The 23,055-nt window shown below is 41.2% G+C and overlaps 1 protein-coding gene across 1 annotated transcript in view; it reads left to right on the top strand.

Moving 5' to 3' along the window:
- The window catches only part of DECR1 (2,4-dienoyl-CoA reductase 1), a 35,670-nt gene extending 20,903 nt beyond the window's left edge, over positions 1-14,767 (top strand). Inside the window, exons 5-10 of the mRNA XM_054020170.1 lie at positions 3,433-3,580; positions 8,514-8,613; positions 9,672-9,744; positions 12,710-12,856; positions 14,403-14,465; positions 14,570-14,767. Of these exons, the coding sequence (XP_053876145.1) occupies positions 3,433-3,580; positions 8,514-8,613; positions 9,672-9,744; positions 12,710-12,856; positions 14,403-14,465; positions 14,570-14,629 (591 nt within the window). The 3' untranslated portion in view covers positions 14,630-14,767. The remainder of the gene's footprint in view (positions 1-3,432; positions 3,581-8,513; positions 8,614-9,671; positions 9,745-12,709; positions 12,857-14,402; positions 14,466-14,569) is intronic.
- Positions 14,768-23,055: the final 8,288 nt, after the last annotated feature.

Raw genomic sequence — 23,055 nt, 5'->3', positions numbered from 1 at the left:
CTTAATGCAGTGTTGTAGGGCCATCAGACGGCAGAACTTGGAGGAGAGAGATACCAAAAGCACAAGAAATGAAGGAACGAAATAACTTGGCAAGAGAATAGAGTAGGGGATATAAAGGAGGTGGTCAGGACAAAAATGAGATAAAGCAGAGGAGGGAGACAGCATAGGTCAGAAGTCAGGGGAAAAAATCTCATGAGAAAAAGAAAATATATACATTTTTTTCACTTTCTTGGAGTTCTGTATTCTGCTTCAGTACTATATGTTACAAAACCACTTGACAGTGAGTCTGTTTAAAATATTTATTATTTTATACCCACTTGTCCTCAATGGGATATAACAGTCAGGATCAATGAACACTGATATTAGCAATTTAGGGAATATTAGATCTATGGGTGGTTGTTTGAACTATTAGTAAAGATCTCTGAGTTTGACCACCTAAAATTCTACCAAGTTACCTGTCCAGAATAGCTTTCATTCTAGTACTATGGGAGAATGTTATGGGGACACCCCGTCATCCACTGGGGAGGGGAGAAGGGTGTTATAGCCCTGTGCCTGAGTCCAAATGACCACCCTAGCCTCAGGCAGAATGGCCTAATGGCTGAAGTCAAAATGGCTGCAGGATTGCATGGCCTAGTGGCCAGGGTCAATATGGCTACCCCCTTAGTCAGGGCTGCGTAGCCTAATGGCCAGTGATAATATGGCGGCCCTCCTCTGCCGGGCCTAGTGGCCAGAGTCAATATGGCTACCTCCTTAGTCAGGGCTGTGTAGCCTATTGGCCAGTGTGAGCAACAAGAGTGATGTCGTAGTGGGATGAGGTGGGCGAGACTTTCTTCAAGCAACTAACAAGTTACTAGATCACAGGCTCTGGTTCTCATGGGGGACTTCAATCACCCCGATATCTGCTGGGAGAGCAATACAGCAGTACACAGACAATCCAGGAAGCTTTTGAAAAATGTAGGGGACAATTTAGTGGTGGAAGTGCTGAAGGAACCAACTAGGGGCAATGTGCTTCTTGACCTGCTGTTCACAAACAGGGAATAATTAATAGGGGAAGCAAAAGTGGATGGGAACCTGGGCAGCAGTGACCATGAGATGGTAGAGTTCAGGATTCTGACAAAAGGAAGAAAGGAGAGCAGCAAAATACGGGCCCTGGGCTTCAGAAAAGCAGACTTTGACTCCCTCAGGGAGCTGATGGGCAGGATACCCTGGGAGGATAACATGAGGGGAAAGGAGTCCAGGAGAGCTGGCTGTATTTTAAAGAATTCTTATTGAGGTTGCAGGAACAAATCATCCCGATGTGTAGAAAGAATAGTAAATATGTCAAGTGACCAGCTTGGCTTAACAGTGAAATCCTTGCTGATCTTAAACCCAAAAACGAAGCTTACAAGAAGTGGAAGCTTGGAGAAATGACCAGGGAGGAGTACAAAAATATTGCTCAGGCATGCAGGAGTGAAATCAGGAAGGCCAAATCACAATTGGAGTTGCAGCTAGCAAGGGATGTTAAGAGTAACAAGAAGGGTTTCTACAGGTATGTTAGCAAGAAGAAGGTGGTCAGGGAAAGTGTGGGACCTAGTGACAGAGGATGTGGAAAAAGCTAATGTACTCAATGCTTTTTTTGCCTCTGTCTTCTCGAACAAGGTCAGCTCCCAGACAACTGCACTGGGCAGCACAGTATGGGGAGGAGGTGACCAGCCCTCTGTGGAGAAAGAAGTGGTTCAGGACTATTTAGAAAAGCTGGACAAGCACAAGTCCATGTGTCCGGATGGACTGCATCTGAGGATGCTGAGGGAGTTGGCTGGTGTAATTGCAGAGCCATTGGCCATTATCTTTGAAAACACATGGCGATTGGTGAGGTCCCAGATGACTGGAAAAAGGCTAATGTAGTGCCCATCTTTAAAAAAGGGAAGGAGGATCCGGGGAACTACAGGCCAGTCAGCCTCACCTCATTCCCTGGAAAAATCATGGAGCAGGTCCTCAAAGAATCAATTTTGAAGCACTTTGAGGAAAGGAAAGCAATCAGGAACAGTCAGCATGGATTCACCAAGGGCAAGTTATGCCCGACTAACCTAATTGCCTTCTATGATGAGATAACTGGCTCTGTGGATGAAGGGAAAGCAGTGGACATGTTATTCCATGACTTTAGCAAAGCTTTTGATACGGTCTCCCACAGTATTCTTGCCAGCAAGTTAAAGAAGTAGGGGCTGGATGAATGGACTATAAGGTGGATAGAAAGCTGGCTAGATCATCGGGCTCAACGGGTAGTGATCAATGGCTCCATGTCTAGTTGGCAGCTGGTATCAAGGGGAGTGCCCCAAGGAGCGGTCCTGGGGCCGGTTTTGTTCAATATCTTCATTAATCATCTGGAGGATGGCGTGGATTGCACCCTCAGCAAGTTTTCAGATGACACTAAACTGGGAGGAGTGGTAGATACGTTGGAGGGTAGGGATAGGATACAGGGGGACCTAGACAAATTAGAGTTTTGGGCCAAAAGAAATCTGATGAGGTTCAACAAGGACAAGTGCAGAGTCCTGCACTTAGCACGGAAGAATCCCATGCACTGCTACAGACTAGGGACCGAGTGGCCAGGCAGCAGTTCTGCAGAAAAGGACCTAGGAGTTACAGTGGACAAGAAGCTGTATATGAGTCAACAGTGTGCCCTTGTTGCCAAGAAGGCTAACAGCATTTTGGTCTGTATAAGTAGGAGCATTGCCAGCAGATCAAGGGACATTATCATTCCCCTCTATTCGGCATTGGTGAGGCCTCATCTGGAGTACTGTGTCCAGTTTTGTCCAAGAAGGATGTGGAAAAATTGGAAAGAGTCCAGCGGAGGGCAACAAAAACAATTAGGGGGCTGGAGCACATGACTTATGAGGAGAGGCTGAGGGAACTGGGATTATTTAGTCTGCAGAAGAGAAGATTGAGGGGGCATTTGATAGCTGCTTTCAACTACCTGAAAGGGGGTTCCAAAGAGGATGGATCTAGACCGTTCTCAGTGGTAGCAGATGACAGAACAAGGAGTGTAATGGTCTCAAGTTGCAGCGAGGGAGGTTTAGGTTGGATATTAGGAAAAACTTTTTCACTAGGAGGGTGGTAAAGCACTGGAATGGGTTACCTAGGGAGGTGGTGGAATCTCCTTCCTTAGAGGTTTTTAAGGTCAAGCTTGACAAAGCCCTGGCTGGGATGATTTAGTTGGTAATTGGTCCTGTTTTGAGCAGGGGTATTGATATTCTATGAGTCTATATGGTGGCCTTCCTCTGCAGTTTATGATGGATTATTTCCTGTGTCTGTCTAAACTATACTTCATTTGATGGGAACATTTTTACTTCTATCTCTAGCAATGCCAAAAGGTTTCTTATACCTCTTAAGTGCTGTGGTGAACTAATTTCCATGTAACTTTTTCGGCTTGTCTTCTCTTGTTTTCTCTTGTTTTAGGTTGTGATAAACAATGCAGCTGGAAACTTTGTTTCTCCTACTGAACGTCTTTCTGCTAATGCGTGGAAAACAATAGTTGATATTGTTCTTAATGGTACTGCCTTCGTAACTCTAGAAATTGGAAAGGAACTAATTAAAGTACAAAAAGGTAAGTTATACTTAAAGTTAAACAATGCCTAAGGATTGTAACATCTCATTACCATTTACTGTCCTTGCTTTAACACTTGTGTACAATAGCAAGTTTTGATGCTTTAAATAAACATTTTGATAAATGAGTTTTAATGCTGTACAGGTTTGCAAGAAGAAACTTTTGTATAGTGCAAACATCTATGCAACACAGCACTACCTTGCATAATCTGTAATTTTATTTTAGGACCTGATCCTGCAATCAGATCCAAAGTGAATGATGCTGCCTACATAAATCTGATTGCAGGTTTTGGACCTTATCTGTAAATTATTAAAAACAAGATTTTTCTTTAAATTACAAATAGTGCTATTACTTGTCTCCTCTATCCTTTCTCCATTTTCCTTTAATTAAGCAATGAACTATGTGGCATTCTTTTAACTGGATTCAGTTAGGTTAAAAATCATGGTAGGTTATTCCTCCCCTCTCCCCCGCTCCCCAAAATACCATTAGTGTTACTAACAGCACCTTAGATTTATTTAAAGTAAAAGAACTGCAAACATCTAACTTGCTTTTCACTACATTTGAAGACTTTCTGCATTTCCCTCTACTTCACCAATAAAAGTAGACGTGTTGGTTTCAGTCTTCTTTCTAGTCAGTTTCCAATCATTTTTCAAGTTCCAGGCTGTGATGTTTTGGCTAGTAGTGGTGCAAGTTCCTGGGTATGGTTTTCCATGTGGTCCCATTTTTATTATCACTTTTCCAGATGTATAAAGGCACAAGGGCACACATTGAGTCGTATTTAGATTTAGAAAGATTAGCTTTTTATAGGTAAATGTTGGTAAACGTCAATTTCACTGTACGCACACAAACCAACAAAAAGTATTTCCATCAATGATGATAGAAATTTACATATAAGCAAAATAAGAAAAATGCTAATTGAGAATTTGTTTCATTTAATTACATTTACTTTGTATATTTTGACATGTGACGTTGACAATTTGTGTTTTAAGAGTTATATGAAGCTTTAACTTTTTGAATTTCATTATCTACTGTCACTAAAAAATTGTCTGACCACACCCCATAATTTCCCACAACTGTGAAAATTTAAATTAATAAAAATTGGGGGAAAAAAATGCTTAAAACCCATAATTTCACGCAACGGGGAACATTTCAATTGATAAAAATAAAAAATGCTTAAAAGTAAACATTGATATTATCTGTCAAATATAAACAATAAAAATTGAATTCTGCAAAGCCTATTTGTATTGCATTTCTCTAGCTGCCTGATCAAATGGACTTGTTCGTTCTAAGGTTTCAGATTTTTGTTGCTTTAACACAGTCTGCAATTATGTAAAAGCAGCAAAAAGTGTTTCCTTTCTAATATTAAACTTTCCCAAATATGTTCTTAATTATTGTGCAATCACTGTGTCAGGCTCTGTCTTTTGTACCTGAAACCATATTTACTGCTCATTAGATTGTAGTTTTAAAATTAGTCTTTAAATAGCCAAAATCATCTCTTCATATATTTTGCTTCATTATGATCTTTTTAATGTATCTGCATATAACTGCCTCTTTTTTGTGCTTCAGGGAATCCTTGAGAATAAGGTATTTTAATTTCTATCGGATTTTTCCTGGGGAACATTTAAAATAGTAAATTGCCAGTAGAATATAGAGTTAATTCAAGAATGAGTTACATCATCTTCCTTTGTTTTTGTGATAATTATAATGAAAATTCATAGTCTCTTCACTGTACATGAATATTGAGTAGTTCACTTTACATCTGTGAGCCACCTCATCTTTTGACTATTTCTCTTCCTCCATTACCCAAAATATACATTTATTCCAGAAGGTTATAGGAAAAGCATTCTGGAAGAAGCCACATCTAGAGCATGAAAATTAATAGCATGCATATAGGCCTGTTCCTATATTTGACCTGAACAAAAATCTGTTACTACAATCATAATTACAAAAAATGCGAATCTGGTCAGATTTATTGAGATTGCAGTCTTTATGACAGCGTAGTACAACTTTACTCCAAAAAGTATCCACGATGCTTTGAATTTGCTGTGCCATTCCTGTATATTGATGACTATAGTTTAAAGTTACAAAGCTGTGTATAGACTCTTTACAGTATGTTACGGTCTCTGGTCAAATGGTATTTTCATGTGCCACATGCAGTGCATTCTAGAAATGTACAGTCAGTCCAATAACACTTAGGTACTAATATCTTCTTCCTACTCAGCATCTCCAAGATCCATCCTCACAGACAAATTTCTGTTGGGACCTCTTAATGTCCTGCCTATTTTACTGCAGTAGCTTCTTTTCTGGCCTTCCAAACATATACCTTGCTTCCCTTTAGTCAATACACATTGCAGCCATTAAAGTCAGCTTCCTTGTCTCACAATAGGAACTTGTCAATGTCCTCTTCAATTACCTTCCCTGGCTCCCCATCTCATATCCCATTAAATTTAAGCTTCTTGCCTCCTTCAAAGCTCCATGTACTTCTTTCCATCTCTGTATATCCTTATTAAGTTTCATGGCATCCCTCTACCTTCCCTCTCCATTCTAATAATGTCCACACCCTTGGCCACCAGTTAGTCATCGTCTTTCACAGTTTTGCTCTCTTCTTCATGGCCCCTGCATGCAAGGCCTGTTCACATTTAAGGTCCTCTTAAGACACCCACTTCTGCCATGCTACCTTCAGTGAATTTCATACATTTATATTTTTAAAAATTCCCTATTTGTTGTTTCCCTTCCCCTAACCTATGTCTACTTGCCTGTCCTTACACTATGAGCTCCTTGGAGCAGGGACCATTCTTTCTTGAATGTTTGGGATGCACATAGGACATTGTGAGTGTTACTGTAAACAAATATTTAATAATAGTATGCTAGCATACATCTCAGCTGTTACAGGGACTCTGACATGTATTTTAAGTCCAAAATGTGATTTACATTAAAACTATTTTTGTAAATAGTACACGCTTTATTTAGTTTTAAGCTCTTTGTTGCAGGAAATGTCTTACTGTGCATTTGTATTCTATCTAGCACAGTGGGGTCCCAATCTCTGTTGGGGCATATAAGTGTTACTGTAATACAAATTCCTAATAGTAATCTGCCAGTCCATTGCCTCTTTATTTAAACATTCTTTTAAATTTTAACACATGAGATAGCAAAAACAATTAGATAATGGCCTTTTAATGAACTGATACATTTACACACATACCTTGTAAGAGTGAACTGAAATACATATAAAGAAAACTTTGATGAGCCTTAACAACACCTGGTAAATATCAGTCTTGCTGCTTCTAAGCTGGGGGCACCTGGTTTTACTTAACATGCATTTAATAAACCTATTCCTTGTAAGTCTACAAACTATGCATAATTTATATCCACGTCAAAAGAGATTTTAAAGTTAGGGGTTTTTTTGGGGGGAGGGTCTCTTTTTCTGTTCAAAGTCTCTGTATGGAGAATTTCATTTCTCTAAGGCTAATTGTTGAAGGATATCCTCAGGCATATCTGTTAATGCCCATTTAGCTTATGTTGTTGGTTTTTATTTTAATTCTCCTGTGAATTTTTCTCACCATAAATATTTAACTGAGTTATTTTACTTTGTCTTTGTATGTGGGCTATCCCCAAAACATAAAATGTTAGTGATGTCCATTGGGCAACAATCCTAATTAAAATAATTATTCTACCTACAGTATTTTTTTAAATATTTTAGTTTTACATTCACTAGCATAAGGAACTAGTAGTCTCTTTACCAGGGAATTATAGCTAATGTTTTGTTCCCTTTCTCAACTACAGTAGTATACACTAATGATTGGGCAAGCTATTTTGGGTTACTGAATATTACAAAAGAAAATGAATGAACAAACAAAAAATATATTATATCATTCATTTATGTTGATAATTGCTATTCTAACTAAATGTCTGTTAATGTATTTTATAAAAATAACAATCTTTGTTATGAGAGCTCATTATGGCACTAATAGCAAGATTAGTACAATTGTCAAGATTAACTTGGGTATATTTTCTGCTATAGTATGAGTTACTATAATCTGCTAAGAAAGAGATCTCTGGGCACTAGAATAAACTTCAATTTCAGCCTCAAGACCCCTACTGCAATTCATAATAATTTAAAACTCTGCTGAAATTAATAATTGTTCACATTGATGTTTTATGTCCTGCCTTTTCAGCCAGGAAGTGTGGGGAACTGATGGAAGCTGTAGCAAAAATAGCTGCCTGAGAACTGACTGTATGCCTGCACTGCAGATGGAAGTGTAATTCCCAGCTTGGGAAGACACCCTCGCTAGCTTTCAACAAGCTAAAAATAGCAGTGCAGCCACAGCAGCATGAGCAGTGGCTCGGGCTAGCCGCCAGAGTACATAGCTAGGATCTTGGATGGGATTGTACTCAAGCAGCTGGCCCAAGCAGTTGCCTATGCCATCGCATCTATGCCACTGGTTGTAGAACACTAGCACGAGAAAAGCTGGCATATGTACATCCACCCAAGCTGGAAATTACAGCTCTAATTGCAGAATAGATCTGTTCCTAAAGGCCTGGGCAGCAAGAAGTATCATGAGTATAGCAACCTGGCTCATGCCTTGTGTACACTAGAAGGGGTTTACTGGTATAATTTCAGTGTCAATGGGACTCTGTGGGTGCAAGGGCCTACTTGCACAATTCCAAATGCAGTATTGGGATTTATAGTACCACCAAGAAAAAGCATTCGTATATATGGAATAACTCTTTCATTTCAGGGACAGGGAGAACCGAAAGTGAAAAGAACAGCTGGAGCCAAACTTGTTTGAGTTCATTTTTACAGCTGAAAGTTAAATCCCTGAAAACAGAGATGATGCAAACACCAGTACTGTTCTGATACTTGTTATTGTTCAATTTAAGATTTGTAGCTCATCCTGCGTGTTTAAAAATGTTATCTTCTGGCATCTTACAGGGGCAGCATTCTTGGCTATTACAACAATCTATGCAGAGAGTGGGTCTGGCTTTGTGTCACCAAGTGCCTCTGCCAAAGCTGGGGTAGATGCAATGTGCAAGTGAGTAGTTGAGCATACCAATGCTTTATCTTCACATTTCCCAGACTGGGCTGATTGGTTCTTTATCCACATCCTGTCAGTCTGGCAAAATGAAGCTAGTTGACTGGATCATGAATGAACTCCTTAGCTTCCATTTTACATAACAAGAAAGCAGTTGCTACTATCACAGCTTGTCATGGACAGAATTATTTCAGTTTTATTACTTTTGCCATCTTACTAGGGTAGAAGTTTACTCAATTCATGGAATTCTGCTGCTTAAATTTTTATCAGGACTGTCTGCAATAATTCCTTTAATAGCATTACACAGATATCCACATTCATTCCCCAAACGAAGACATCTGTGATTAGCAGCTATAGGGGAATAGATGATACTAACAGACAGTTCAGCCTCTACACTTCAGTAGAGATAATCAAATGGAAATGTTTGAAAATATAAGTAGGTCAGGTGTGATTATTTCTCCAGAAAAACAGAAAGCAAATAGGGATACTTCTGCTTTGTTCTGTACACTTTTTTCATACAAGTTGAGTGTGTATTACTTAAAAGTGTGTATTTCAAAGACTAGCAACCTTATTCATTTACCACACCAGATGTTTTAGCACCTTTACTCTGCTTTGTAAAATATTTTAGAAGTTGAGGTTTGGTTATCTTATTTTTCCTAAAATACTTGGTTTGAGAATTATATTGAAGATCTGCCACAAGTGTATACTGGTGGGATTTTCTAAAATGCCTAAGGGAGATAGGTACCTAACTCCCAATGATTGTCATGAATGTATGCTTTATACGCAATATATACTTCAAATTGGTGTTAGTGTATTTGTCAGTTGGCTAATTCATATAACATCAGATCCATGTGTGAGAAGATTAAAATTCAATAACAATAACAAAAAAAGGAGAAGATTTCAAAAAAATCTACGAGTACATAGGTCAGGATTCAAATGTTAAAGTGTTTATAAATTTGACATATATATTTCCCAGTTTTGATTCTAAATTATGTCCTGAATAACATTAGGCAACATGCTGTTTGAAATATTTATGCATTCTATTAATGAATTTTTAGGTCTCTTGCAGCTGAATGGGGTAGATATGGCATGAGATTCAATGTGATCCAACCAGGTCCAATAAAAACAAAGGTACATTTCTGTCATTAAAAAGTGAGACATGGCCTTACATGTGCTTAGGCCTGGTAGAAATTGATTTTTATTTTTGTAATAATTTTGATGGAAAATATTAATGTTTATTTTAAAGCATTTTATATATTTTTATTGATATTTTCACAGTTGCACAAAATTGGTTTTTTTTCAGCTTTTCTTATTTTTTCTTTTAAATTTTCACAATTGTGGGAACTTATGGCAGTCATACAATAATTATTTAATTACGTTAGATGTTGAGATTTAAAAAGTTAAAGCTTTATAACTGTTAACACAAGTTGTCACCATATCAAAATATACAAAATAAATAGTCTTAAATCAAATTCCAGAGAGTTCTCAAGCAGCATTTCTTTTACTTTGCCTATCTGTAAATTTTGATAATTGATGGAAATATATTTTATTCGGTTTGTGTGTGTACAGTGAAATTGATGTTGTCATGGAGCGCTTCACTCATCGCTGGTCTAGCACCTCATCCTGGTCACTCTGGGGATTAACTCTCAAGGCTAGTGCTCCTGTCCACAGTTTGCATGCCATCACTCTGACTCTGGTCTGCAGCTCCTCTCATTCTAGGACCCGCAGCATCTTCTTTGTGACTTACCCCTCCAGCTAGGTCATTCAGTGTTCCCCCTTCCGGGGTTCAGACCATCAACAGTCCTAGACAGTCTTCTCATTCACTGCCCTGGTGCCACTCCCTCAGTAGCTGGTAGGGGAACTTTTCCCAGGGAGTGACTACCCTTTCTCAGCAGCTGTCCCCATCTCTTGCCAGCTTCCTGGCTTTATAGGGCCCATGTGTTCCTACACAGGTGAGCCTATTCCTAATCAGCTGCCTGCAGCCAAAAGCTCCCCTGTTTGAAGCGTAATTAGCTGATTGGGCCTACCTGGCTCAATTCCACTCTTGCAGAGCTAGTGTGGGGGTCTCACCCCATCACAGACATGTATCGACATTTACCAATAAAAATCTAATAATTCCAAGTCTATATATGATATGCCATGCAAACTTGCTTTAAGATAGCGTAACCCTTACTATAACCATTTCAGTATAGATAAGACCAAACTTGGTTTCTCCAGTGATCCAACGGTGTTGTGCAACGTTGAGCAAGTCGCTTATACTCTCAATGGTTTATTTTCCCCATCTGTGAAATGAGAGTAATTGTAAAATGCTTTAGGATAGTATTTTCCCAAACTTTTAAAAGTTGAGCCTCCCTTCTCCCAAGAAAGGAAAATGGAACTTCATGCCTCCCTTTAACTCCTCTGAGGGTTGTTTTAGAATTGAAGTTAAATTAAATTAAATTGTATTTTTAAACAGGTCTTTCAGTTTTTATTTTAAGAAATGACATATCTGTTTGAGGAAAGCAATGCTTTACATTAAATTCTGTGGCATTTGTTTGTCTGTAATGCTTTTGAATGCCACATCCAATCAATTCCAAAATTTCAAGGAATGTTGTAGGCATCAGTGGGTAGAACCCTATTGATTTTGGTGAAAATAGGAGAACTGGAAGGAGGAAACTGGAGGACACTCGGGCCTCTGGCATCTGGTTAGCAGACCCAGCAGCTTCAACCTCCTCTGCGATTGTGTATATATCAAAGAACTGGTTGATGATAACCCTTAATGCCTTCCAGTATAATAATACCCTCCATCTCAGCTCTGCTGATCCTCCCAGGACAGTTTAAAAATGTTGACATCATGAATGACTTATGTCCCAGACAGAAAGAAAAGAAATGAGTGGTGTGGAAAATGGGGAGGTTCACAGAAGTCCTGGTGGTTGGGTGGCAGGGAGGAGAACAGGGGGTCCCTGGTATGGAAAAGAAGTGAGAAAGGGAAAGCATGGGAGAGGGAGAGAATAGGGGAGGCATAGAGTCCCTGGCATGAGAGAGAGTGGTATGGGCGAAGGGAGACCTGGGGAGCACACACAGCCCCTGGTATGAATGATGGAGTGGGAGATTTGCAGGGAGGCTGACAAACAGGGAGCTTGTAGGGGTAATGGAGCAATGCAAGGAGCCCCAGGTGGATACAGGGTGCTTGGCCTACAGATACAACAAAGTGTGCAACTCCCTAGTCAATACTGAATGCTTGATGATTGAATACAAGTTATTTTATTATTTAAAACTGAAATAAAACATTAATTTTCAAGTTTACAGTATCACTTCACAACGATTTTTAGTTCTAGTTGCACCTGCTAAGTGGTGACATTAATTTTTTTCTCTAAAACACAGTTTCACACTCATTAACTATGTTAATCACAGTTCTTGGCCTTGGCTTCCTCTCAAGTGGGCTTAGATGCCCTATGCTTTCTTGACTTCACATATGTTTTCTTAGATTTCTGATTTTGCTCAGTAAAGTTTATTCCTGTTAGTAAAAGAGTCCATTTGAGTGAGATTTTTCTCCCCAGGCTCACCCATGTCTTGCGCTGTCCCCAGATATTCAAATGCACTTTAAAGCCCAAAGCTATCTAGATTTATTCTGTTCATTGTTCCTATTCAACCAGATTAAAGGATACTTGCTTTTCAGTTTGGTTATTCTGTGCTATGTATGATTTTGGTTTATTTTTAAGTTTCCTCTACATTTCTATAGTACTGCCCTGAGGCAGTCCCATTTTTCTCAAACCTTTATCCTGCAAGTTTTCAGAAAAAGTGTACAAGACGCTTACTAGAGCCTCTCTTTACTGCTCTATAATTGTGTAGAAGGGTCACTGCTGAACACCATGAACTGCTGTGTTAAATTCTGGTGTAACTGGTTGACTGAATTTACACCAGAATTTGACCTTTGTCTCCTGTTCTCTCTTAACCCACCCCACTAATAAGCATGTGATTGTCACAACACTCCTACTAACTGTTAGATTATGTATTAGGTCTGAAACCAGGAATCAAATCTTAGTTTGAATTTATTTACTAGTTACTCATAACATTTTGCTGAATGGTTGTTTTGTTTTGTTTTTTAATTCTATAGGGTGCTTTTAGCCGTCTTGACCCAACAGGTAAATTTGAGAAAGAAATGATTGGGAGGATTCCCTGTGGCCGCCTGGGAACTGTAGAAGAAATTGCAAATCTTGCCACATACCTCTGTAGTGAATATGCAAGTTGGGTTACTGGAGCGGTAAGTTTTCGTTATTCTAGTTCATGCTGTCAGCAGTATTAATCTTATAGAGGATGTTCTTAGTGGTGTTGAGAACTTTTAAAGAAGCTTTAGGTGCTGTAGAGTACTTGAGAACTTAAGCAAAAGAAATTGCTAATTTGAAAACCTTAGGTTCATTTTTAACCTAGTCAGTTGATTATATTTAAGGCTACGATTTAGTAACGGAGGTTGTGAAGTCACAGAATCCGTGACTTCCAGTGACCTGCGTGACTTCAGCCTGTGACACTCGGGAGCTGCAGGGTCTGCTGCTGCCCGTGGAGGCCAGGAGCAGCAGTGTACACTGCTGCCTCTGGCAGCCCCCGGAGCTCCAAGCCACCCCATGTGGCAGGGGTACCCTGCAGCTCCCAGCCGCCCCTGATGGTGGGAAAATCCCCGAGCTCCAGGCCATGGCGGGTAGCAGGGGAGCCCCCGAGTTGCCGGTTGCCATGGGTGGTGGAGGCCCCTGGAGCTGCTGGCAGCGGGACACCCTGCAGCTCCCAGCCCACAGGAGCAGCAGGGGAACCCCCGAGCTTCTAGCCACAGCGGGCCCTCAGGGCAGTGGGGGTACCCCACAGCTCCCAACCCCCGCAGGTGGTGGGGGACTCCCGAAGCTGCAGGCGGCTCGGCCCCCGCAGCTCCCAGTCGTGGGATGCGGGGGATCCTGGAGTTCCAACACCCAACCTGCAGTAGGGGCTCCCAGAGCTCCTAGCCGCGGCACAGCTGCCCCGTTGCAAGTGGTGTGGGGACCCACAGATGCCCATTTTGTCAGGGATATTTTTAGTAAAAGTCACTGACAGGTCACAGCTTCCACAAAATTTTTTTTATTGCTCGTGACCTCTCCATGACTCTTACTAAAAATATTCATGACAAACTCTTAGCCTTAATTATACTTCACTCTAGCTCAGGGATCTCAAACTCAAATCACCATGAGGACTAGTACATTGGCCCCAGGGCCGCATAACTGACACCTTTTCATACAAAGATACAAAAGCCCACCCCCCGACCCCACCCCCATTCCACCCGTTCCATGAGGCCCTGCTCCTGCCCCACCTCTTCCCATCCCTGCCCTTCCCCAAATCCCCACCCCAGCCCCACCTCTTCTCCGCCTCCTCCCATGAGCATGCGGCATCCCTGCTCCTCCCCCGCTCCCTCCTGGAAAGTCCTAAGCACCGCCAAACAGCTGTTTGGCGGCGCTTAGGACTTTCCGGGGGGAGAGGGGAAGGAGCAGGGATGCGGCATGCTCGGGGGGGCTGAGGCGGGAGGTGGGGAGGACTGCAGGTGAGGGGAGCTATGGCGAGCCGCAGGAAATAACTCAGTCCGTGGGCCGCGTGTTTGAGACCCCTGCATGGTTTTAAAGCACAGAGCCTGTTCTTATAAGAAGTGTTGCATTCATTTATTTTGAGTGTATTTTTTAAATCTGAATTTGTACAAGTTGAGGTTGGTGAACCCTGATATATGAGAATGCTAATGATACAGGAGCTTAATAAAAAAGCACCAATCTTAAGTGCATTGCTTCCTTTTCCCCTAGGTTATTAGAATGGATGGTGGAGAATATGTTTCTATGGCTGGAGAGTTCAATGACCTGAAAAAGGTAATAAGTTACATGCATACTATTTAAATACAAACATACTTAAAAATTTATATAAAATTGTATACAGACCCAAGTGAAATGCTATTTCTTCTTTTATTATGTAGGTTACCAATGAGCAGTGGGATATGATGGAAGCATTAATCAGGAAAACAAAAGGCTCTTAAAATACTCTTGTCTTATCATCTTCCTTACAGAAAGTATCACTGGAAAAGTACCATTAGCTGTAAATCTCTCACACATTAAGAAATAATCTTGTTAAATATTTTATCTGACAATTCTAATAAAACATTTTGAAATTGTAATATGTTTTGAATGAGTCATTTATACTTACCCCTTAATTTGACTGTTTTGTTCCCATAGACAAATGAAGTCTTTTGATTAGGTATGTAAAATTTTCTACAGCTTTGAGTAAAAATGTCTATGCCATGCTGTAGAATGAGTTCCCCTTCTCAGCTTGTTTTAATGTGGGCTGGTCTACATGGTGTGATAGCGTGCACCAGCTGGGGTGTAATTTCTAGTGTGCACCAGCACTAATTGGTCCATGTGGGACCCGGCTGGCACACACTAAAAGTTCCCTAGTCTCCATTAACATAGTCCCATTTCAAACAGTACTACGTTTACAGGAAGTAGGGAACCTTTAATGCATGCTAGCAGGATCCATATAGGTCAGTTAGTGCGTGACATACTGATGGGCGCTAGAATTTACATCCCAGCTGGAGTACATTAAAACAGCATGTAGTCAAACCTATATTTCAATGTTTTTTTCTCAGTTGTTCAGATATTTGCATATTTTTAATCCTAATTTCAATTCCAGTAATGTTTCTGGAATGTTTTACTGAAAATATAGATGATAAACAAACTAATGGAAACTACGAAATTAAGATGTAAGCTTTGCACTCCAGTTCTGGTTCCCAACCCTGCAAACATTTACACATGTGCTTTGCTTTACTACCATGAGGAATGGAACATGCATAAGTCTTTGCAGAATTGGGGCCTAATACTGTTGCTGGGAGAGAGTGTAAATGGTAGGGAGTACTAAGGTACATCTCACACAGAAGTTAGACTGACTGCAGTACTAGTCGGAATCTTGATTTTGCTGACATTTTTCAGTCTGTGTTGCATCTGTTGTAATTGATATTAAAAATTGCATTGAAGACTGGGTTTGCCTTCCTGAATATATATATATATATATATATATATATGTATGTATGTACGTGTATATATATATACATATACATATTTTCTTTATATATATTTTTGCTCCCTCAAAAGTTTTGAGTAAATGCTCCTGAAAAGAGAGAGACTAGTAGCTCTTTCGGTGCAATTGTGATTTGGAATCCTTTACTTACTGTCTGATATCACTTAGGGCAGAAACAAGGCTCCGCCATTCCTGTCTGTCATGCTATTTGTGTGACAAAAGTTTTTTTGACATAAGTGCTAGTGTAGACATGGCCTCAAACCTCAAAATGTGTCTCAGATCCAGGGAAATGGAAGCAGCTCAGTCCTCTAGCAAGGAAAACACTAACAATTCAGTGCCCTCTAGGCCAGGAGTAAAAGGAACAATTCAGTTCCCTTTTACCAGAATTTGGGGTATCTCTTGGATCTGTGTCCAAACTTTTCAGGTCTCTGGATTTTTTCTGGCTCTTGAGGAGAGGGTACTACTGCTTGTGTGATATCTACGGCCAATGTTCCAGTGCCGCATGGTGTGAAACACAAATCGCTTATTGCCAAGTGTTCTGTGGGGATTGTAACTAGTGCATATGCCTATAAAAGCAGGATGCTTTCTCCTATATTAGCGCTCAGGCACATCACAGGCTCCCACACTTTTTTCCTGTTTAACAAGAACTCTCTATTCACTGTGTTTTTAACTCTCTCCACAAATGTACACATCAGTTCTGGATACAGTGCCTATTCCGTGCTTCCTCTGGGACTGATGAAACCCTCCATGTCTAGTATGGCATAGGAATTTTGATCAGGTCATATGCTGGACCTTGGGCCTTTTAGCTGGGGACCTAATTGAATGACTTTGTTAGGGGCCCCAGATTTGCTTGAACCAGCCCTGCAGACAAAGGAGGTAGCTGGATGAGTCAGGTGGCTAATAGGAAAAAAACACTACGCAATGGATGAACAGAATGGGGATGAAGCTGGAGCAACAGCTAAAGAGGCAAGCAGGGGAGGGGAGGAAGCAAGAAAGGAAGGTAATGAGCGTTGGGAGTACTGGAGAAGAGGAAAGGTGGGAGCTGCAGAGACGGACAAACTGCCTTGGATGTGAAGTTAGTTACTTTTTGAAGTAAAATTACATTTCTAGGGGACAGTAGGTATCACGTCAGTGAAATGTATGATCAGCCCTGTGACCTCGGGATGAACTCATCCTCAACCTGGAGAGACCGTGCCAATGATTACTCATCATTCCTCTTCAAGCCAGAATTAAATCTGGTCTCTTCAACTGTATCTGCAAGTTTTTCCTTTTTGCTTTAGTAGGTGATTTGCTTTCTTGATGAACCTTTTATAATTTTGTGCATTAAGGATGCTCTGTAAAAGTGAATTGTATTGTATTGCATTGTTCAGCGTGCACATAAGACTATATAATACATTAAACCCATTTCAGATATCTTATGTGGAGAAATAAGGAGTGCAGAATAATATTGCAGTTACTATTGAAGACTGAATAAAGATGACCTGTGTGTTCCTCACTGTGATATTACAGTTGCTGTTTACCTTTTGTTGCATATAGGAATTCTCTCCTTTAGAACAACACAAGTTCTGCTAAGACCATTGGTGGTGGTGTACCAGTCTGAGAATCTTCCTTGCATTTGTATGATATTTCTATTTTAGGGTCTGTCTGTCCATTTTAGATTCTAAATTCTTTGGACTGAGATTGTCTTTCTCTTTGTTCTTTACATCCTGGTATGCACTGACAGCACTTTAATAAATACAAAAGTTGAAGTGGAAGGTAATTTGTAAACTGACTTTTTAACCCCAGGTTGCATCTCATGCTGGTATTAACTAGCATTTTTGCATATAGCTGGTTTCTAATTCTGAAATCAGTCTTCTCTTTCCTGTAGAATTAGTTCATGTAGCTGTTTTGCTGTAACTTGTATCCTGCTTTTACAGTGTTACACTGTCTTAGGTAAAATATTAACGTGCAGCAATAATCCAGTAAAATAAAATGATTCTTGATGTTTTAATACATTGGCCTGATTTTCAAGGTGTAGAGCAATTCCTGTTGATTTCAGTGGGATTTGAAGGAGCTCAGCACTTTTGAAAATCAGGCCACTTATATTTAGGTGCTTAACTATGGATTTCTGAGTCTCTTATTAGGCACCTAAGAAGAATGTTATTTCAGTGTATATCACTAAAAAATTCTTAGGATGGAAGATGTACTGATTTCTAGTAACAATGCAGTGCAGAAGTTCTCATCACACAGAGTTAGTTTTGCCTAATGAAATCAACCATTCGTCCTTTCTTAAGTACAGTTTTTGTCAGTTAAATTAGCTCTTGAAAATACATGTTTGTCTTGTTACATTAAGCACATCTTACTAAGAAAGCAGCATTGGCAAATAGTGTACTGATCTATATTTGACCTTTGCACAGTGTGAGTTGCTATCATAAAATTTTTTAAATTTTCAATGGCCTTTGGGTGGAAAGTGAGGGCTGGGCCTTGGGGTGCAACATGGACAGGGCCATGGCCTGGGTCAGGAGAGGCTTATGACCTGCCACCCATGCCGGTGGTGTGGCCCCATCCCCAGCACCCATGCCTGGAAGCATAAATTCATAACTTTGCTAGACACTAAAAATCATGCAATGAATGGAGACATTGACTTTATTACTTATTACAACAATCTATAACCCACTATCAACTCATCCCCGCCCAGATGCCCCTTTCCCCTGATCCTGCCAGCAGGTAGGGGATCTTGGGGGACAACTACTGCACTGGTGGGGTGTAAAATAAACTTTAAGAAAATGCAAAAACAGGGAAAATTTAACAGTGAGGGGTATGGGGTTTAAGGTAAACAATTGGGGAGGGGTTTCTTTTAGTAAATAGGATGGGGGTTTCAATAGTGGGGTTCAATACAGTGGGGTACAATACAGTTGGTAAGCAATTAACACTAAAGTATAAATGTAACAGGTAGCTAACAGTTTCTATGTAAAGGGTGTGTCACAGCAGCATATAACCAACTAACAGTTATGGGTAAAATGTGTTAAATAACCAACAACTCTAGGTAAAAATGTGTCACAGTGGTGTAAATGTAAAATGTGAGGGGTGTTAGAGAGAAAAAGGGTAATCAATGGGGTTTTATGCTAGACTTCAGTAATACAATTGAGGTTTGGCAGCAGTAGGAGCAGGGTGAGCACGTGGGGGAAGGGATTGAGAGAGAGAAACAGAGAGCAGACAGGCTGCAAGTTTAAACAGCAGAGAGACAATTATACAGAACACAGCAAAATCTTATCTATGATTTAACTTAACCAAGACTACACAAATTAGCAAGTAACCAAACACAATGCAACAATTCTTTAAGCCTAACTTACAGAGTACAATGCAAGCAATTTTCTAAACCTAATTTAACCACAGCTAAGCAAAATGAAATTACAATTTACCTACACTAAATGCTAAACCTAACCTAATGGGTGCACCTTATACTAGGGGTGGTTCCAGAGGGCAGAGTGGTGTGTGCCCAGGATACAGCTCCAAGGGGGAAAGGGGGGTTTAACTAGTGGTGGCTGCAAGCAGGCTTATTTCTAGCAGCAAAGGCGCTGCAGAGCTAGAAGCAGATTACAGATACAGGCCAAGGAGTTAGCTTGGGTCTGCCTGCTGGGGAAAGAAAGCCAGCAGCTAGAACAAGGGGAGTGTGCAAGAGGTTTTTCCTTACCAATCCCCAAAGCAGCAGCAGGAACAGCAGTTTCAGCATCAGAGGACGCAGAGAGGACTCGATTCGCTTACAATAATCAGGAGATCTCCAGGCACAAATTCGTTGTTCGTGGGAGGGAAGTTTAAAAATGGGGGTACGCTCAAAAACAGATGAGAGTGGGGAGAGGGCCCCCCAAAGACCCCTAGCTGATCAGACCAGGTGGCAAAGCAAGGATCTTCTCTGGGGGTCTGATCAGAAAATGTCTGGTTTTAAGGGCAAACTCAGGCAGTTTCCTGCCAATAACTTTGATTGGTTCCCTTAATCCAGGGGAGGAGAGAAGGCGGGAAAAACTGCAGGTAGGCACAGGACATGTCTGGGCAAGTTCTGAGTCATAGGTATGACTCATATGCTCAGCTGTGTGGCCACTTTAGGTCTTGCATACCTGGGCAGAGCACCCTACACCGAGCCGGGTCCCAACAAAAAAGCTAGACAAAGGAGCGAAAGAGCCCCCACCTCCCTGAGCAGAGCAATGGCTCCAGTCAGTCTGCACACGCCACTTCCATGAGCAGGGCCACGCTGTGACTTTGGTCAGTTCCATGGCCAGGGGGCGGCCACTCAGCACAAACAGAAAGGAAGGGGGGAAAAGGAATCCAGCAGGGGGACAGCTGTAACAGACATCCCCCTCTCTGACTGGAGAGGTGTTAATGGATCTCTTCACCTTGAATGGGCCCTTGAAATATGTGTTAACTACTTCTGATAAACAATCTGTTCCACCTGAGGAAGCGCTCTGTGTAAACTCAAAGGTTGTCTTTCTAACCAACCAAGTTGATCCAATAAAAGATATTACCTCAGCCACCTTGTCTTTCAAAACAGAACATGTCAGGCCTATGTGCAACAGTAAGGGCCTGCTCTAGGTTTTTGGCTGCCCCAAGCAAAAACATTTTTGGCTGCCCCCCACCACAGCCCTGGGTTCTCTCTTCCCCCCCCCCCGCCACCCTAGCCCTGGGCTCTCTCTTCCCCCCTGCACCCGCACCCCCTGCCGCCCCAGTCCTGGGCTCCCCCCACCAGTGATGACTCTGCCCGCTCCCCACTCACCTCCAGCCGGTCCGGCACTGGCAGGGTCGGGGTAAGCAGTGGGGCTCCCAGGCTGTGCCTCAGCCCAGGGTCCCTCCATCCAGGGCTCCCGCCTCCAGGACTGGCCGGGACCTGGGAGGGCAGAGCCGGGGGACCGCCCCGGCAGAGGGCTGAGGAGCCGGGGCAGGGTAGCCCCAGAGGCAGCGGAGCCCCGGAGAGCAGTACGCAGGTCCTGCCCGACAGCGCCCCGCCCTCTATGGCCCCGCTGCTGCTTCTGGCCGCCCTGCCACAGTCCCTGGGCGGCTTGGGCCGCTTCGCCCAGCCCCGGCTGCAGCACTGGGGGCAGCCGCCCTGCGGCATCTGCAGGCAGCTCTGTGTGCCCCGTGGGGTGTCCCCCGCTCAAAGCCTGCTCGGCCCAGCCACAAGGTGTGGGTGCTGCTCCCCCGCGGCGCAAACTGCAGCGCCTACAGGGTGCCCCCCACGCATGACACGCTGCTGCTGCCAGGGCCGGCTCTAGGCGTTTGCTGCCAGAAGCACCAAAAAAAAATGGCCAGAATGCTGCCCTTGAACATGTGCTGCCCCAAGCACGTGCTTGGTTTGCTGGTGCCTAGAGCCAGCCCTGGCAACAGTGAATGAATGCACAAATCTCTCACTTCATGATCTATGTTCAAATCCTTATTAAGTGACCAGTGAAAAGTGTGGTTTCTCTTTACTTTGTGTAGTGGTCCTTTATCACAGATGTCAATTGTGCATTATTAACTATTTCTGTTTAGGAGATTATAATAGGTATATCTCCATATATTATCTCATAGAGCTGGAGGGGACCCTGAAAGGTCATCAAGTCCAGCCCCCTGCCTTCACTAGCAGGACCAACTACTGATTTTGCCCCAGATCCCTAAGTGGGGAGTGTTTTGGCACCTCCTAGCTTTAATTAGTTAGATTAATTTCATAAGTAAGGAATTTATTTATAATGCATATAATTGAAGTGTCAGACTTAAAGGTAATGAAGACAACATTTTTTTTTTCCAAAGTACAATAGAACTTTGCTGTTTTATACTTCACTAAACTATACACTTTAAAATGCACATAGACAATGGTCTTCTCAGTCAATTTAGTAGCAGATATTGTGGTGAGGTCTCCATTGTAACAGCATATTTTGTAAAATGTATTGTATATATTTAAACTCCAAAATATTATAGCTACTCATCTTACATAGCACATTTGCTTGCATGTTGTATAGTGTTATATTTTAGTAGATTATTTTGTTAGTTACTGAGTAATAAATAATTTAAACATTTTAGTAGCTACAATATTTTATTTCCTGTCTAACTACCTCTATATAGGTTTCTTTATAGAGTCTGAATAAAGTATGCAGGAGCCCCAGCTATAATTAATATTTTAGCTATTATTCTTTCGGTATGATCTCACAGAGTAAGCAAACTTAGGGTTTGACCATCACCAACTCCTGTTGTCTTCAGCACCTCTTGAAATCATGTGCCAGACTTTGAGGAACAATTCCAGGGAGATGCAGATGTTTTAAAAAACAGGCATTTTTACAGTGATCCCGACTTACTATATTTGCTAGACGTGACATTGTATTAACATAAGACACATCGTTGTTAGCCTGTCTTTTTTAATTGCTATACTTCAGTGGAAATATGGGCTTGTTATGCATGATTTAAGAAACACTGCACATGTAGATGACTCAAATCTTCTTTATATATTCTGTATAGAACCACCAGGCAGCTGGTTGTAATAGGAATGGTAGAAGTGAGACTTTGGAACAAATTTTTGATAGGCAACTTTTCTTGTGTTCTAGAAGCCAGATTCAAGTTTAGATGATGACTTTCTGTCAAAACAATTTAACTACCTAATTTTTCAGTCTAATTATTGTACCAAACAGTCACTTTAAATCACAGATATTATTACAGTACAAGATTTTTTCCACCTTTACTTTTAAGTGTTAAAATAAGGCAAAATCCATTGCTTCATGTGCACAGTATGAACAAAATCTATCCACAATTCACTTTAATCATATATATTAAGCTTGTAGGCAGATAATTTATTCACTGTTCCTTCACTTAAAATACACAATTATACTTTACATTGCATAGAGAAAAGAGGTGAACCAGAAGCTGAGTAATTAGATCACTGTGCCTGGAGTGAGATTGTCATTGACCTGTCTTGATCTGACTTTAAACTTCTTAGTGTATTATCTTTTTCCACCAAGAATCACTCTGTTGCCTCCTCCTATCTTCTAATTACATCTATCTCAAGATCAGAGAGTACCCAATACACTTGCTGCTTGAGACCACTGTATCTAATTAAACTGATTTGCCCCTGTTTGTCAGATAAGTTACTGTGAAGGCATTTTAGGTATTGTGTCCAGCTAATAAAATAATCTATTGAGCTGGGTTTGCTTCTGAAACAACACACTTTAAGTAGAGGCAGTTTAGGTTGATTGATATTAAGACAGAGACCTAATTCTCTTCTCACACTGCTATAAATTGGGAGCAACGCCACTGAAGTCTGTGGAGTTATGCTGGCATAAAACTGGTGTAAGTAAAAGGGGACCCAGGCCTACAGAGCACAATCAGAAAAAAAGACAGGAGCAATTACATAGTGTGCTTTCTGCTTTAAAAAAAACTTCCCCTGCAGAATAATCT

This window comes from Malaclemys terrapin, chromosome 2, assembly GCF_027887155.1.
Source record: "Malaclemys terrapin pileata isolate rMalTer1 chromosome 2, rMalTer1.hap1, whole genome shotgun sequence".
Taxonomy (NCBI): domain Eukaryota; kingdom Metazoa; phylum Chordata; order Testudines; family Emydidae; genus Malaclemys; species Malaclemys terrapin.
The sequence above is the reverse complement of the archived record's forward strand: the minus strand, read 5'-3'. Positions and strand labels throughout refer to the sequence as shown.